The sequence below is a fragment of the Anas acuta genome, chromosome 1 (genome assembly GCF_963932015.1).
Source record: "Anas acuta chromosome 1, bAnaAcu1.1, whole genome shotgun sequence".
NCBI classification, from domain to species: Eukaryota; Metazoa; Chordata; class Aves; order Anseriformes; family Anatidae; genus Anas; species Anas acuta.
The window spans coordinates 185693779-185713113 of record NC_088979.1 but is presented as its reverse complement, the minus strand read 5'-3'; the positions used below and the strand labels follow the sequence as shown (position 1 = coordinate 185713113).

Genomic DNA, 19335 nt, shown 5'->3' with positions numbered 1-19335 from the left:
CACACAAACCCCACAGACTCATCCTATACTCCTGTATGCTCTATCCTACTGTAACAAGCTCTGTTCTTCTATTACTAATTTTCAAACTTCTTCACATCTCTCATCACATGAACATGAAAGTCGTGTACCACTGCCACCCGTATTTCTAGGCCAAGACAACACATATCAGCAACCGTCATTCCATGGATCCAAACAAACCCATTCAACTTTACTGACATGTTACTCCCTCAACTCTCATAGCCCAGGACTGGAGATAGTTACATGAAGGCTTTTGGAAGACGGTGCACCATTGGTGATGGAGAAGTAGATATCAGTAGTGACAGAGGTGACCGTTCCGACAGTCCTATCCTATCTTTAACAACGGGCTTCACAGAGAGACAGTCACCAGTTGGTATATGGGTAGGTACCGTCACCACTGCAGAAAATACCCGGTGGTCTGAATCACACACTGACAACCCACAGTTTCACGGCTGCTGAATTCACCTTCCCTACGGAGAAGACTCAGCTTTGGAGTCTGCTCCCTGTCCCCGTCCCCACTGATTAAACACACACATTTTTAGTGTTCAGGACTGTGAAGGCAATTAAAACTAAGTTCTACACGCATAACATGCATATATATCTATCCATCTATATGTATTTATACAGAGCAGGAGAGCAAGACAAGTGCAGTCAAGTATAAAGTGTGCCTGGAGTTGCAATAACCTGAATACAACAAAGGAATACTAGCAATCCTATTAGGTGTCTCATGTTTAACACACCACTGAGAAAAATGAAATGCACTCTTTTTTTCTAAAACGTATTCAATCCTGCTATGTGGGTCACAAGCAGCACAGAAAACTGACATATTCAACCTCAAATTTGTATTTGATATTCAGTTTTACCTGGTGTTACACAAAAGACTGTTACTAGATGAAATACTAGATTCTGATGCACAGCGACGACGAGGTTCAACTTTTCTCCCCGGAGTATCATCTAATGCTCTCTCTTTACTTCCATCTCCAAAACCATTTGAGAGACCTACAGCACAACACAGAAATAAACTGCATCAAACTGGAAAAAAACACACCATTTTATTAACAATTTTATATACACACGCATTGTATAATTATTGTTGTGTACCTCTTAAGTATTTTGATAGGATGAAAAAGAAAGAACATGAACAAAATATTTCATTTTCAAAACACAGTATTATAAATAGTAGGATCCTGTAGTCCAGTTTTTAAAGTTAGGATGGAAATTTAGGTAACATAAAAAAAGGTGAAGATTTCAATATGGGAAATGCCAAACAGAATATCAAGTTAGTCTCTGTACGTAATGCTTCCAACATGTAGTACATTAAGACAGTCAAGCTGCAGAAGCTGGGTAGAAAAACCAAGGAAAAAAATGTTACAAACCAGAGACAGATTTACCAAGTCAACAGAAAATTCATTTGAAAACAGGGTTACAAACATCAATCCAGAACTACCGAAAAATCTTTTTCAATTACTGAAAGTAAAAAGTGGGAGGGATTTTCTTATGAAGTTAGCTAGCTCTTCCTGAAAGAAGTCCTTTCATTTTAGTAATTTCAAATTAACATCATATCAATTTTCTGGGATCAAAAAATCAATAATATGCATATGTTTTTTTTTAATTTATTTTTTATTTTATTTTTTTTACAATCTTTCTCCTTATTCAAGTTCAGATACATCTGAGTATTTTTACTTCACAACTGTAATGAACACGAAACAGAAAGCTTTTACATTACAAGCTACTAATTTGGTGGGCTGTCATCAATCCTGGTCTGGTCTGCTAATTCTCTAAAAACATAGTTCTTATAAGCAGAACTTGCTGGAAAATTCATGGAGTGAGTTTGTGAAACCCATCGTAAAGCCAATGTAAATTTACCCATCATAAATTTGATTAAAACAGACCAACGAAGTGGTTTAAGCTAACATTCTAAAGAAATTTCCCAAAGGGAAAAAACAGTTAGAACTTTTTTCTGTTTTCTGAATTATTTTTTTTTTTTTTTAAATAAAGTATCTAACACAGACTCCAGGATATCATCAAAAGTGAACTGGTTTAAAACAATGGAACTAGCTTCCAATACACTACCAGAAGGAGAACAAAATTTTAACCTGAACTCAATTCTGAGCACATTTACTTCCTTACAACAAATTACAAATTTTAATTCTGTGTGCATAACCTACATGCTTCTCATAATGCAAGAAAGAACTATCCAGCATAGCCATCATATTATCAGTCTTAAAAATCATCATATTCATTGTTCATTCAGACACATTTATTTCAGCTTACATATCTTCACATCTCTACATAGGGCATTGAAATAAAAGCAAATTATGACAGAATTCCCCTTTTTAAGTTCTATTTGTTTCAGTTTGTCTGTTGCATCCCTCTATAGAAAGAAGGATGAGAACTATGAACTTTAGCTTAGCAAGTCACTTTGTATGATCCAGGCATATTTCAAAGTGTTTCCATTCAATGATCCCCTCCAGAAGACGTTCCCTTTCAATTAAGTTTTAATGTTTTTTTAAGAGAAAGAAGAATTTATTCAGTAATCTAAGAAATTACTGAATATGAGCATTCCCTTTCATTAACATTTACTTTACACTAGATTTAAGAGTGCTTAGGTATTTTTTTTATTTATTAATATTTAAGAATATTAATTTTGTTTTCATTTGAAGCAAATCACTATAAATAGCTGGGGATTAAGTAGAAGCTCTGTCCTAGACTACATTGAGTGACCTGTTGAAACAGAGTAGGCTTTATGAGAAAGCCTAAATTCCCCTGTAAAACTATCATGGTACACTTTATATAGCACATAAGATGAAAAACTAAACAACTTTTCTGCAAAGATAGAAAGGTGATCTTAAGTCTCTCTTAAGTCTCTACAAGTAACTTTTCTGTTCTTAGTTACGTGAGGCCTATTTTTCAAGTGGATTGTAAAGACTGTTTTGTTTTCACTCTGCCACAAGCAGGCACCTAGTTAATATACACCAACCACAGAAACAAGTTACGTCACAGATTTCTAGAATTTTAATTCTACAGACAGATCGAGTAAATACTGCTACCAGAACCAGAGCAGGGTTCAGGTTTCCAATGGACTGAGAAAGTGAAAGGAAATACATCTTCTTATGAGATTAAACACGCATGGTATGTTCAATCCAAATACAACTTGGCTATGTGTCTGTGTACTCCTGTGTTGTGTGTGTATGTATATCTAGGAGAAAAAAGATCAGGGACTGGCTTCCCATTTTGATCGCTTCAGTAAGTTTATGATTGGGCTGCCACTGAAAGGGATGGTTTAGTGCTCTCAGTCCCTTCCAATGGTTTTGTCTCATATTGATCCCTGTCAGTACGAAGAAATGCGAGACCACGTGTTGAACTACTTTTCAGCCACACACTGGGAAAAGCAACCAAGTAACTGCATGACTGCTGATACTGAGAAACAAGTGAAGCAACAGGAACATACAACTATAACAATGCGGATGGCTCTCTGCACTGGCAGTCCAGTTTAAACAGACTATATCAGAAGTTTAACGACTCATTTACTTCACTAATGCAGGTTTTGAAGACTACAGTAATTCCACCTGTCCTCCCCCCAACATAGTTATCCCTCGCTTGTGGAATGAAAAATGAAGAAAATGAGACTATCAGCAGGAGCAATTTTCCTGAATATCAAGCCCTTAATGATATCAGCTTACATAGTCCAGGAGGCTCAGTTTATACAGTCTATTTGTCAGAAACTGTAAGTAATATGCAGAAATTGTAAGGAATATGCAGTATTTTAAGAAAGGAACCTCAAACACTTAGTTTAAGCGAAACACCCATACGTGGTCACACAAATGCAGTGGTTCCCAAGTGACCTCAACTTGACAGGAAAAGCAGGCAATTAAATTTATGTGCTTTATGGTATCACTAATGTCCAAAAAAACACGAACAAATATACTACATTTAAATGATATAACTGGAAATGTGTTTTTGAGATCATTATAAAACTCCTTCTCTCAAGAACCAAGAAATACCCAATCTCCTCTGTCTACTGGAAGAAGTGAGATCAGAGAAGATTCCCAATTCTTTTGAGGAATTTAATTTTTTTTGGCTCAAAAGATATTACTAAGAAGGTCAAATAAAGAAAATCTGTTAGAGACGTAACTCATCCTGCTTTTCCATGTTAGTAGCCTGGGTAAGTTTGCAACAAACTGGCATGAGCCACTCAAATTTTCCAAGAGCTCACAACTAGGTTAGATTAAATGAGCTAACACAAACTAGAACTTCATTAGGTCAGGTACTAAACTACTTACACACACACCCTTCACTAAAACTTGAGATTTTCGTGAAAACAAACAAATAAAAATCCCCCAAATCAAACTAAGACCTTTAATTACTGGATGATTTCTTTTTCGTTTCTCCTCTATTTTTAAGTTTCTTCAAAAAAGCACTCAAAGGCAGAACTTTTTTTTTTTCTAGAAAAGGAAAAAAAATCACAAATAATGAAGTTTACTGTCAATCTTAACTGCAGTTTAAAAAGAAAATAAGAAGTCAAAGAAGATCAGCTTAATAGTTGTTCAAAGGTTTCTCTCCTCCCTGAAAATTATGTTTATCATGGAAAGTTTCAGCTTCTTAACAGAAGCAGTTTGTCCTTAAAGTGCAGTCAAAACTTGGGCTGACTGTCTATGTCAAGCAAGTTAGGATCTTCTTGTCGATAACACATAAACAGAACGAGGAAGAGATAACTGCAGAGAGGCAGCATACGTTTGGAAAAATGAAAGAGGAACAAAACCCGGGATAGTCCAAGGAGCAGCATACTCCATGAACATACAAAATGCTACCACATAACACAGAGCTGTACATTTTAGACTGCAATCTGATTTTGCAGTTCTGCTGAAACAAAAATAAAGAAGCAGAACTTGTATAAAATTATTCTAAAGCAATTAAAAATGTATTATGCATAGCCCGCTGCAAAGACAAGCATATCAAAACATAAGATGACGTACTATATTAAAACCACAGCTGAAGAGCTGAGAAATGAAAATAACAGTTAAATAATTTCAACCACTCCAACGAAGTGGGAACATTCAAAAAATGCTTTACACAGTCACCAGCATTTATATAACACTATTTTGGTTGATTTTTACTAAGCAAGGACTAATCAAGTCCTGACTTGTGCACTTACCCAGCACGAGTAACGTTAGTCTTCAGTAAATATATAAAGAAAAAAATGTATTTTATTAAAATTACATAAATGCACAAAATAGAGCACTCTTTTGTATGCTTTAGTTCTCCAAAGAAGATCAGACTGGGTGTTTGGGCAGGGAAGATGGAATGTTCTGAACTAACCTGCTCTCACAAAGCACGTTTGGGGAAAAAAACACTGGGACTACTAAAAATCTGCGACCAATTTGAGTCACATATACTACAACATGTACAACTTTATAACTTACGGAAATGGGGCAATATATTGAATGAAGAGCATAGTTTCATATATGTCAAAGACTTCCTCCAACAGTGTTCTTTTTTTTGTTTGTTTGTTTTAAGGATGGCTGGTGTCTCCAACATGATCCAAAATAATTACTTCAAATGTAATTGTCTTTCTGCGCTCCAAAATGATCATTTAATTGGATTCCATTCCATGTTGAGGATAACAGAAAATAATTAGGATCCAAAGAGATAAATACCCAGCATGATATTAGTTAATATGAGAACCTGGAAGACAGTGAAAAAGCCATTAAGTCTCTCTGAAAGGAAACAGAGCTTTTAAATAAATAAGCCATCCCTACGTCAGTGTCAGAGACAGTGAAAATGGTACAAGTGCTCCACGTATTCTAATACTGATTCTCAGCTTAAGTTTAAAAAGGGGAAAACTAGATTAAAGGTTTCACTTTGATTCAGTCCTCTTTGTTGAAAGAGAAAATATATGTAAGTCACTAAAAGCACAGAATAAAATCTCCAAGTGCATGATACACATCAAGAACATGGTTTTGAAATGCATCGAAAAATCCCTCCAATAAGAAGTAGAAAGAGGATGACCCTATCTTAAGAGGATTTATGTATATAAGTATGCACAGAGAGGATAGAGGAACACTTTAAGTTAATAAATAATCAGAAGCTATTGTATTCTTAAACACATAAATGTGCGTATTATAGCAAGAGGAAGGCATCCACAAAGTTTTTAAAAACTGAATTTTACAGTAGATCTATAAATGCCTTTTTCCAACAGGAAACTCTGGAGCGTAGTGAGAGTAATAGAAACAATTATTCTTTTCTGAATATACAGACGAATATTTGAGCATGTCAGAGTTTACATTCCTTAACTCAGTCCTAACAGTACGCAGACAAAATAGGAGCCAGTTATTCTTAACATGAAGTTGTCAAATTTTGGGGTTAGGAGTCCCCCTGGAAATTAAGTTTTTAAACATGAAGTTGCTTAAAATTTGGTTTGACAATTGTTCTAAGAAAGCAAAGAAAGCTCAGTGTGAGCCCTTGAAATGGCACCTACATACCGAATAACAACAGCTTTCAAGACCCTAAACAGAAAATTCCACTTCTGTTGGTTCAGGTAACATGTAATGAATACCGCTTAGGGGCTCACAGAAGAGTCATTTTGATATGTTTCAAAAGAATGCTTAAGAATTCATCCTGTATCTACTAATTTGCTTTGAAAACTGAGAGTAAGAAGTCTCTCTGTCTGCTAAAACAGCTGAACGTGAACTGCACAATAGAAAGGAAAAGTGATCAATATTTAATAACTGCAACTTTCAAAAGACAAGGATTATCTGTTGCTCTTCTCACCGAAACAATGGGATCATTGTACTGTAGGATGATTGTTCAAGACAATTTAAAATACACAACTGAGAGGCAACACTAACGGGAGAGTTTGAAAACGTTCCAGAAAAGAAGAAAAAAAAGAAAAACAGGGAATATAAGCAGAAACAAATCATAAAAATTGTTTTAAAACTTCTAGAGAGCATCAGCTGTTCTGGTGGTATAGAAAAGACTGATGACAGCAGTAGTAGTATTACTAAAAGCCACAAAAAGCATAAGTACAAGCCTAAGGAATTTAAAATTCACCAAAAATTTAGATTATTTAGTCAGCTCTAGTTGATACAATTTATGATGTGTAAAACACTCACAGATGGTTGCAAAATACAAGGCTCGAGAGCCTGAATGACACATAGATCTATCATATGTCATTCAGGATACAAGAAATACAATGACCATAGAAAATCATTAATATTTAGGAACATTTACTTCTAATTATCTTGGCCAAGACTACTTTTGAAGACTTAAGATCAGTTTTCTATGTTTACATCTAGCAAATTCTGAGATAAATCACAAAAAAAGGAGAACTGAAGGGGCATTGTTAAAAACTTTGTTCTCAACTTGTATCACGAAAAGAGCACGAACGCTGCCTGTCAGTTGATCTTACTACAAACTGCCCAGAAGTACCTACAGAGGCAGACTATGTCATTTCCTAATAAGCCATTTTTCTTACGTTATTATCTTAAGGATTTTATACACAGCGTTTACCAACACATTTTTTTCCTTCCTTCTTTTAAAGTAAATATTTCCCTTTAACTGTGGGAACACAATTGCTAGGAATGGTATCAAAAGGAAAAGAAACAGAGCATAAGCATGTCCAACAATCCTACTCTATTAAGAAAAAAAGAAAAAAGAAAGCATGCCATTTACCACGCATTTCCTGTTTAGAGAAATTGGTTCTTAATTTCTGCCTCATTCCAGTACAGTGAGCAGAAACTACAGTTTCCTCTATGGATGCTGAAGGAACTAGCGCTGAAGGACACTGGTTACTTCAATGGGAAACACAGAAGAGAGTTATCAATTAAAAATACCCTAAAAAAAAAAAAAAAGGAAAAAAAAAAAGAAACAACAAAATGCCTATCTACCTATCTCCAGGTCTATCTAGGATTCTCAAGCATATGTGCCACTTGATACCATTTCTATTTGCAAAGCCTTACAAATAATACCCAGAAAAATCGATGAAAAAGCAAAGAACAAGATTCAAGAACAATATTCTGTTTCTTCCCAGTATCTTCTTGTTTCTCTGATAAGCACTTATACTGATTTTTTTGCAAGAAGTACATTGGTCACCACCAACGCTTTTCTTGCTCTCTTGTTCTGTATTCTTGCAATTACAAGACTGCATATACATTATATATGACTGGAATTGAAATCGTATTTTATGTATAGTAAAAATGTCCAGGATATACTTATGCTTCCCAGCAGTAGCCTGTATAGTGTTGTGCTTTGTGCACAAGAGTGTTTAAAATGCACCAATGTTTTGGCTATTGCTGAGCAGTGCTGGCACAGCATCAAGGCTGGCTTTCAAGGCCAGCAGGCTTGGGGTGGGGAAGAGGTGGGGAGGGAACACTGCTGGGACAATCTGACCCCAACTATCCCCCCTAAAGGGATACTCCATACCATATGATGCCACACACAGCAATAAAAGCTAGGAGAACGAAGAAGGAGATGGGAACGTTTATTATGAATGAGTTTGTCTTTTGAAGCAACTGCTATGTGTACCGAGGCCCTGCTTCCCCAGAAGCCTGCTGATGGGAAGTAGAGAATAATTTACTATTATTATTATTATTATGCTTCTGCATATGGCCTTTGCTTTCCTCTTATTAAACTTCATTTATCTCAACCCACAAGTTGGTGGGTTTTTTTGTTTGTTTGTTTGTTTTTAATTTGTTTTTCCTCATGTTATTTTCTCCTCCTTTTCTTTTAAGGAGTGGGAGTGAGTGAGCGGCTGGGTGCACAGAAAGTCAAACCCCCACAACTGATTGTATTCTCTTTGCAGAAGGTTATTGTTCAAGTAGTCTACCTCAATTTCTCAGCTTATTGGATTTTTCTGTCAACGTCTGGTGTTCAATTAGTCTTCAATCAGCATTCATATTTAAAGTGCATAATGTTGCCTGCCTTCTTCAACAAACCTGTGAGTTTTACCATCTTAGGGGGCGTCCTTGTCAAACAAACACCTGAAAAGCAGTTATATAAAAATGTGTAATGTTACACAGCTACTTAATACTGCCACATTGATCAAGTTCTGCAAGACAAAATGGTTAGGTTATAATTCCCATCTCCTTATGGTGACTGACACATAGGTCAACCTAACACTGAAAAAGACTGTAGATGTTTTATAATCTTGAGCAATTACTAGAAAAAAACAAAAAACACAAAACAAGCAAGTCTTTGTGATATAGTGTCATGTTTGACGTATCACTGTTTTTACTATATTTTCCCTGAAGTATTAGTGGAATCTATTACAACAGCTCCTATTGTGATCTTGTGATCTATCTACAAGAACTTCAAAGAATAAACTGAAGAGTAGTTTCATGTAGGAAGACAGTGAACTAATAAACCAAGAAGAGTACATAGTTAAGCATCTTATGCATATATCCCCAGATTTACAGGATTAACTTAATTGTCTTTTCCTAAATCTACTGGAGATAACTGCTGCTACTTTGAAGATACCAATGGCATTTTGTCAACACTATGATTATGTGGTTAAGATTATGAGCATTAGAGAAAAAATAAGAAATTTTAGTTTTAAAAGACCAACACTGTATTTTCCTATAGCACAGAGCATCAAAGTGCCAGTTCCCAATCACTGTATCTGTGCAAAAGATTGTCTAGGCATTTCTGTCTAAAAAGCATGCATAAGCATACACATACAATAATACACAGCACCACAATTCAAGTGTCATCTCTGCTGTAACTACTTCAATCCTACTTGGCTGAAAGGATCCCTACTCCTTATCTGGCATTTCCAGTCAAAAAGGAAATCTTGCCTGAGGTCTGACTTGAAAGGGCGAAGTGAAACACTTCCCAGGCATTTTCAATAAATCAGAGGAGGTTCTTCTTTGACAGTGTATTGTGTAACTGCTGCAGATGATTTTCTAAACCAATTTTCCTTCGTGGAAAGGAGCCTTCAGGACATGAATTTCCTTTTACTTCCAGTTTTCAATTTTGTTTACAGTATTGCCTCAGCAGAAACTTTCATCGTTTATCTTCCTTCTGACTTTGTAAAAACATTTTGAACCTCTATTTTTGCAGAGGATGCAAGTCCAGCACTCTACAATGGCAGGATCCCCTCCCTCTTCCAAGTCATTATGGGGGATCTTTACAATCTGACAGATTACAGGCACAGAAAGACTGTGCAATCAAGGGAATGATTGAAGGCTGACAAAACTCTGACATTCCTGAATTTTGCTCTATCAGAGCAGAAAGAGCTAGAAAAATACAATAAATGAAGGATTAACAATTTATCACTTATGGGTTTACAATTTACTATGTCACATTTTGTACTTCAGGTGAATAAGAACCATTGTACAGGAGAAGAATGAAAAGTAACGTGTAACTAACTGATATAAGGAGTGATCCAGACGTAAGAATTACATCTCAGTATGGACAGACTCAGAGAGCGTGTATGACACAGTGAGAGCGTACACACCACCATGTTCTGCAACTCTTCTTTATGCAGAAGATCTCTTTATGCTTGTAACCATATAATCTTTTCTCACCTGGGGAAAAAACTAACAAACCACCCTCTAAGAGTGTGTTTCATCTTGTGGGGACTGTCTCACCCTCTCTCCACTCGTATTAGAACAAGACACCTGTATTTTTTACTTCTATATTCATTGCCTGAAGTTACCACTGGAGTCATATTCATTTTTATGATCATCCATCTCTTAAGTCAGACCTGTAGGCAAATTATGCTCTAAAGAGGTCAAAAATAATGGTGATCTGTGTACTGGTGATTTGATAAACTCTGGTACTGTACATTCCTGATACAAGGGATTCTGTAACACCAAAGCGTGAATTTTAAGGTAGGTTACTACAGAGCCCCACCACCCAGGGAAGCGTGTTCTTAATTCATAAGCATAATATGGATCTCCAAACTTTTTTTTTTTTTAATTACCTTCAATAAACCCCAGTTCTCATCCCACCATCTGTATCACACAGAAAAATGAGTTAGTGTTAAATGCCGCAGATGAAGCACAGAGGGTACTATGACATTTTATTTTTTAGAAAGTCAAACCTGGGCCAAGAATGAGCTAAGCAGTCCAAAAAATATGAAATGACAAAATATAGCGAAAGCCTCCACAATTCCTACAGCATCAAGAAAAACAGAAGGGCATCTAGAAATATTTTTTTATTATTATTATAACAGAAGATTCAGTTATATTGATCTTAGAAAACACAGCAACTCTTAAGTTAGGTGCTAATAATTGTCTTTTTGGTCATTCAAAAGATAGTGCTTTAAAGAGATTTACAGGTTTAAGACCCAAGAAAAGTTTCTAAAATTGTATACTTTAGCTTATGCATGCACAGACTCCACAGAAACAGAACATTTATCCAGCTGTTCATCAAGCCCCACTGCTCTTGACTATGCTGCTCTAAAGAAGCAGTAAGCAAAATGTTTTTTAATGGTGAGGAAGTTAATATCATACTTTAGATGCAATCAACCAAAAGGAGCATTTATGCTTAAATGTTGATGCAACTGTTGACTGGTTTAAAATAGTTTACATTCCTGTCCTCCTTACTTATGCTCTTATTTTATTCCACATGTATTACAAAATCCTACCCTATTTCTCAAAAATTTTCAATAAATCCAACTAACAAAAAATTTAGTAGGGCTGCCAGAATTATTGTCTGAAGCATTAGTGGGCCAAATACAACACGAGTACTCTTCCTTTGCCCCCCTCTTCTCTCCATAGTCTGCCCCCTGCTCTAGGGGATTTGTCAGTTTTACAGTGGCCTACCACCACATTTTAAAAAATAAAAAGGCAATTTATCAAAAGCAAACAAAACTAGACTAACATTTCCCCCTTCACCACAGAACTGTTGGCAATATTCTAGTCAAACTTAGCTTCCTCAGCCTCCTTGGTACTTATGTGTTACTGTGCAGTCTGGTTCTATCCTGACAATTTAGCAGTTGAGCTCCTGAAGTCCCCGTATCTGTACATTGAGAAATTTAACAAGCCAGGGGACAATTCCTTTCAAGCCTTCGCAATCTCCAATGCTTTGTTTGCGTTTACACCTTAAAACATTTCATGCTTTGAAATTCCTGGAGAAAGGCAGCTGACGTTTTTGGACATCACTAAGTGCTTAAATATCTAAATTTCATGTCATATTTTACAGGAAGCAATCAGTATGAATCTAAAGAAAAAGAAAAAGAGTAGATGTAATTCAACATATAAAGAGTCTGGATATGTCCACAGGTTTAGTCAAATTACTGCATTTTACTCATGAATATGCAACAGACACTGCCATTCTTATCTATGATAACCAGACTTTAATAATTCTGTTTTCAAAATTCATTTTTTTTTAAACTCAGCTAACTCTAGCTTAGAATTTTCTTTAGATAGAGAACATAAATTATGTTCTCAGATGAGTGTTTCTTACTTCCATCTCTTTCATTTAGAGAATGGTGATTGAATTCTGCACATGTCAGCTTGGTTAAAATTCAGGGTTCATTTGTGCTCCAGAAGCGAAGATTTAACAAAAATCATTTTGAAAAATCCAAGAAACAACATGTGTTCTATTTTACCCCACATACAATCTCTGTCCTTATCATACCAAATAAAATTGATTAAAAGCGTTCATCCCTACAATCTGAAACATATCACGTACAAGTGGAATCTATGTACTGGTTACTTAAAAACAATTAAGTGCCAAAAAATACTTTGTAGTAGCCAGGCAGAAACAAAAGTCAGGCCAACGCTTATTAATAGATTTATAAAGGTATAATTATGTTTGTTGTATACTGACAACTACACGCAAAGTAGTTATTACAAAACAATAATCTCCCCTCTTCCCCCAAATCTGTGCTTTTTGCAGTGTTTCTCAAATTCAGTGATCCCTGTTTTAAATGCATGCTTACGTCTGTTTCAGTGCCCTAAGGAAATCTGTGCAGCTGGAAGTGTGAAGAATACTGAGTAACTAGAGTTACACCAAACTATTACTGCTGCCTAGCCAAGAAGTAACAGAAAACTGCACTGTAATAGTCATTGTTTGCAATTCTAAATCTGTGGTGAGTTAAAGTGTTTGCTTTAGAATGGCAAATTTTAAATACATAGCTTCTGCTTAAAATATAAAGCACAAACACTGCAAGTGTAAATTACTATCCTACATTTATGAAAAGCGACTGATAAAACCAAAAGCATCTTCAAAAATTTAATCGAGCCTAATTTATCATCTTATAATAACCAATCAAAAGGCATCTAAAAACAGTCATTTTTCCCAGGATTTCATTTGTTTGATATTGATAAAAGCAAACTTTTAAATGCTTCATAAAAATCTCTCATATATATATTGATCAGCTTTATTTTCCTCAGATGTAATAACTGCACCATTTAATTTTCTGACATTAACCTGACTTGATGAGAAGGACTAAGATTTATAACAAAGAGCACTGTAAGTATGTGATAGATACTTTAGGAGGGTCACTGAACTTGCAGCAGTTAACTTTTGACGCACCGGAACTTCAAGAATCATACAGCGATCTCCAGCGTAACCAAAATTGCCAGAGTAAAACCTCTCTTCTTGCTGAAATTATTTAATGCTATATAAAGCAACAAGATGATTTATCTAGTACAAATAGAAAAAAAATTAAACACATCTCCCCCAGTACGTAGTTTTCAGTTTACAAATAGCAACCATGGAGAAAGATGTATTATGTATATATTATCACATACATATATATGTATGCATGTATGTGATAATGCCCCAGTAGAAGAGTATTGCTTCCTATTTCTTAAACAAGGATTCAAATATAAAGGGAGGCCAGAATATTAAAGACTGCTTTTGGGCCTCTTTGAAGGATAAATCATACTGTGCAATTATCGTTATTTCTGAAAAAAATCTAGTATTTCAATAATTATTTTGTATACAAAACCAGTAACATATGGGACAACATACTTAGAAAGTAGTAGACCAATGGATCCTGTATTTATCTTTCTTGCAACTAACTAGCGAGCACACCAGCCTCAACTGTACTCCAGTATAATAGAGAGAATAATAGCAGGCAGTCTATGACAATACTGAAATGTCAGACAAAGTAAGTATGGTTTCACCTAACTAGGTAAAGTTTGGAGTCTTCTTCTGAACCTCATGTAGAAATACACAAGTGACATCAAGGGGGGATTACTTTGAGGACAGGATAAGGCGAGGAACAAAACAACAAGGCATCTCTAAAGAATGACGGAGAGGGGAAATGAAATCAAAAAACAACATTGGTAAGGAGAAAGAGATGTGACAGCAGACAAACTCCACAGCAGTGCCTGACCAGTAATGACATGCACCCAGCAGCCTGGGTGCAGCTCTTGACCAGTTTTTCTTTCTAGAGACCAAAGTTTCAACGTATATTTGTATATTAAGTGAAGTCCCTGTTAATTAATTTTTTCTTATATCCACTAGAACTGAGGATATTTAACATTCATACGAGTAAATCATGCAATGCTCATTCTCTCTAAGTGACAGTGATCGATCACGGAGTTGCTAACTCACAAGAATCCATGTAAGGAGCCTGAAGCATGCCTTATCTAGCATGGCATGTCTCAGAAGGGAAAGAGTCACGTCTGATGAATTCTTCTCAAGAAAAACATTTCACCAGCAGTATTCAATCACACTTCAGTGAAAAAATTTCCAAATAGAAATTGTGTATACAGTAACCTTTTTTTTTTTTTTTAATCTTATCAGAACACAGACATCTGCATGAATCTACAACAGCTTGCATAGGCAAAACTAAAATAATTCAACTAATTTTATATCTTGGAAAGTGTTTAAGGTTTGTGCTGGTTTCCTGTTAAATTGTAGCTCAAAATAGCTGCCAATTGCAAATTGGCTCAAATTACTGTGGAGACATGTTTCAAAAATAATGTAAGGAAGAAAATCTGCAATGTAAAAGCAAGATTTTTGTTTCAAATTGACAAAGAATCACAAGAGTAAGATTTAATAAGTTGGCACATCTGTATGAAGAAAACACGTTCTATTCAAGAAAAAACCAGAATACTTCCAGTTGAAAATAATTTGGCCAGAAGAGTTCAGTTAACAGACAGTCTCTTCTTGAACAAGCAAACAAAAACATAAACACCTCCCTAAGTTCTGCGTAGATTTTATTCCATGCATAATGCATATTCCATTTCTTTCAGGAAGAAGTTATGGAATTCTACTTAAAAAACAGTAACAGTAATAAAAATCTTTTAACCCTTTGGATTTTATTCCCATCATTGACCTGCATATTATACAATAACAAAATACCTAGAAATTCTGAAATGGGAAGTCTATTAAAATCAGAAGAAATTATTCATAATTCTTTTAATATAATTAGAAGTATATTTCCCCATATACATGCACTGCACAGAGCAAATGAATGACATGACAGTTTTTAAATGTATTCAGCTAGTCTGATTTACTTATTTAAAGAATTAAGTCAGTCTTCCTATATTAAAAAAAAAAATTAGAATGTTTAAGATAACAGTTTCATAGTTCAGACTAATTGCCTGCACGATCTAGCATAAAGTGAATCATTATGCATGTGATAAAATGTAATCTGTATAAAGACACATGATTTTACTGTCCAGATTAAAGGCCAGTAAGTTAGAATATTTAGAAACCAAAGCTTTTTATGTCATTAAAGAAGATTAGTACACTTCTACCAACACACCACCTTAACCTGATTTCTGCTTCAGAACTAAGGTATCAGATTAGATGTATGGGCTCCTTCCAAGCTTTCATAGAAAAACAAAACAAACAAAACAAAACAAACAGGGATTTTCCAATGAGGGAAAGCAAACAAGCCAAAAAAAAAAAAGACACCAAAAATATCTCTGCACCAAAACTTATTATTTTCTTATTTTATTTTTCTAGCAATAAAATAATTTCCCTTCTCTTTTGATCATTAAAAAACAAACTAAAAGCACGTCTCTTAGATTAGGTTGATCCTTTAGGTCTGCTTTTAAAGCACATCTTCACAATAAACGTTTGAAATACATTTCTACGTCTTTCATTCAGAGACAGAAAAATTGCATGCTCTTTTCATACTTGCATACAGGCTATCGGTGTAACAATGAAACAGAGTGCTTATTTCAGAAGGTGATATAGAAGTCATAGCAAGAGCCATTAAGGAAATACATAAGTAATTTCCTTATGCTGCTGTTCCTCCTCATATAGGGTTTTATTCAAACCTCTCCAAACAGAACTATAGTTTGCTAATACAAATTGCATTTATCTATCTATTTAAAGTGCACAGACTTAAGAAGAAAAGCACAGGAAATGTCGTCATTATTCGGGATTTTAATGCTTCCATAAAACACATGGGTAGGCAAAGCACCTCACACGTAGTCATCAGTTTCACAATGTGAAAATATGCTTAGTATGTGCATTATATCAAATAAATGCAAACTATGCATTATATCAAATAAAGCCACACATGGAACGTACAGCTTCCATGCTCCTTGTAAAAATTCTAGTTTTGGCACCATATATGAAGTTTCCTTTTAATTTAACAGGGAATTCCCCAAAAAAAAAAACAACAGCTGATTCGTATTTCCCATTGGTTGCAACAATAAGAAATAAGAAAACAAGTAAATAAAAATGAAAATATCACCCACCCAGACACGTTAACTTGAAAATTCCATTGCTAAAGTGAAACTGTGAGAAAGGAAAACTTGGTTCACTAAGTCCAATTGCAAAGGGCCAACATAAAGAAAATGATATGGTAATTTTCTGAACTGTAACTACATCTGAGTACTGAACTCTGAGGAAAAACTGTTCGAATGCTAAAATCTGAAGATTAACAATTTCAGGTATGTTAACTTTTGAGATGCATCCATTCAAATAAGTTTTATAACATTTACCTGTATCCAAGCGCTTTACAGGGGACTCATCATCAACCTCAGAATCTCCACATGCACTCCTTGATCTTTTCCTTGGGTGCAGAAGTGTCTCCAACCTTGGAAGGACTACAGACAAAAAGGTTTTGGTCCCTAGCTGTGGAGAAGTTGGCTGGGTTTCAGTGTTCTTTGCAGACTTTTGGGGGCTTATACTTTTCGATTTGCAGAAGAGAATGGATGTACGTCTGTTTACATCAGTTGATGACTCAGCTACAGCAGAAACAGTCGACTCATTGAGATTACTGTCAAGTAAATGTTCTGGAGTGTGTCCATTTATTTCTTTCTGAATGGAAGTGCTATATAATTCATTATCAAATTTTACTCTTTTGTAAAGCTTACTCTGCTCTGGATTGAGTTCTACTGGTTTGAGGGTTGGTGGTTCTGAATTAGTCTCCAAGTTTGAAGGAAGAGGTAATGCATCTGATGGTTCAAGTTTAGGGGGAGATTTATCTCCTGAAAAAATTATAAATAGAGTGTGATTTTTGAAAACTTGTCGTTATAAAGTCTATTATAAAACTCACTATAAATGTGCAGCCCACCAAATAAACTGTTGTTTGGAAACAAAGCATAACATTTTAAAAACAATTCTTGTCTAGCAACAATCTGTCCTAGTTAGTAGTTCCTACTTTTATACTGGGAGTCTAACATGGATAGAAAAGTAGGTGTTTATAGTTGGTGTTAACAATTTACACCTGGATCAGTACTTCTTACTTCTCATGCAATTATGTTAGTTTCATTAACTAAAAACTAAGAAAACTATTTTTTTTTTTTTAATACCAAGTTGGGGTGGTGGATGATTATCTGTTAAATGCACTTACACTGCCATTCAAGTAAAATACTTGATATAATACATTTTACAAATTTTGTATATTCACCTTAACTGCCTAAGACAAGTTTTATCAGATAGACATTAAAAAAGTGGTATTTGTAACCTGATCTACTAGAGTAAGTTAAAATGTGATATAAAATTACAGAAAGGCAATTTCTGCAAAGCTGTTTGCAGTTGTGACTAGCAGATTCATTTGCAAAACAACAACAAAGCATCCCCTAAGCCTTGCAGCTTTGACACTCATTGACAAATACAGACTTGACAATGCAGACTTGATAGAAGAAGTCAGAAAAACCACCCTCTACCAATTTTCTTTCATCCCATTTTTTTCTCCCCTCATTATCCTTTCCCAGATTATTTAAATAATTCCACACTGGGAGAAGACAATGGAGATGTAAGTGTGAGCATGAACAACTAGTTTCAATTTTTCTTCCCAAGTGATGGGAAAGAAAATATATATTCTACTGTTGCAGCATTCCTAAATACAAGTAACAGAACTACCTCACCCGTCAACGCAAAAAAGATGATATACCTTCATAGCTTCATAGATGTTAAAATTTATAGCTTCCAAGAGAATCTTTTAAGATGTGAATTAATAATAAGATGCTTATTCTGTACAAATAACTGCATGAAACCAATGGAACACGTATGCTGTCAAATCAATTTTTAAAGTCTAGTTAATTTTCTATGTCACTTGATAAAAGACATAGAACAGCAAGGGTTTAAACCCTGTATCTGTAGTGAATTAAATACTATCTACGTATTGTTTTGGCTTAGCAATCTTTACTTTGAAATCAATAACTATAAATTAAAAATAAATAACTAAAAAAAAATAACTAAAAAATAAAGCGTAGAAGAACTCCACCCTATCATTTAAGGTTTCATTGAACAACAGCACAGATCCTATTAAAAATATAGTGCTAAAATAGTGTGACTATGCTCACATCCTTTGAAGGCATGCAAGTATTAGAGTTGGTAAATAATATTTCTGGAGCACATTTAGAATGAAATTTAGGGTCAGATAAGCATATTTACAGTAGCACCAATTAAAAAAAAAAAAAAAAAAAAAAACTGTAGTTTAGAATATCCAAGATCACTATCCTTTTTGAACAAATTCTATTTTTCTCACAATGAATTAGAAAAGATTCTCAAAAATACTAAAGCACAGAAAAACACTTAATTTAGACACTGAAAACTAAATTTCACTGCATTATTCTGCCACCACATTTTTAACATAATCAGAAATTGAAAAACAGAATTGCCAGGTGTTAATTCACAGCTCTTCTAGAATCAGCTTCTGTAATCCTGGGCACAGGATTCTTGTGGCTACCTTCCTCATCTCTCTTTTTTAGATATTTGTTCTCTTTCCTCTAAGTATTTGAGAGCCAAAACTTGAACTTGACTACTACTCTTTGCTGTAACAGCAATGCCAATCAACTCTGGATGATGTTCTTTATAATTATTTTAAACATATTGTAAATTTAAGAAAACAGCTACTGCTCAGTTTTAGTCTATTATTTGCACAAGAGCTGCAAAAGTTAAAGGCTGAGTAATAAAAATGTTAAGCTACAAGTAATAAAAAGTTAGTGC

The 19335-nt window shown here is 34.9% G+C and overlaps 1 protein-coding gene across 9 annotated transcripts in view; it reads right to left on the bottom strand.

Annotated features, from left to right (window-relative positions):
- Positions 1 to 19335, bottom strand: part of BRD1 (bromodomain containing 1) — a 69377-nt gene that overhangs the window by 10715 nt on the left and 39327 nt on the right. For 6 of the 9 annotated variants that reach the window (XM_068669688.1, XM_068669689.1, XM_068669686.1 and 3 more), the window contains 2 exons: positions 16881 to 17369; positions 882 to 1017 (listed from right to left, as the gene is read on the bottom strand). In XM_068669688.1, the coding sequence (XP_068525789.1) occupies positions 882 to 1017; positions 16881 to 17369 (625 nt within the window). Of the gene's footprint in view, positions 1 to 881; positions 1018 to 5441; positions 5704 to 16880; positions 17370 to 19335 lie in introns of those variants that run through there. The other 3 variants (XR_011092061.1, XM_068669691.1, XM_068669692.1) reach the window with 3 other exon arrangements.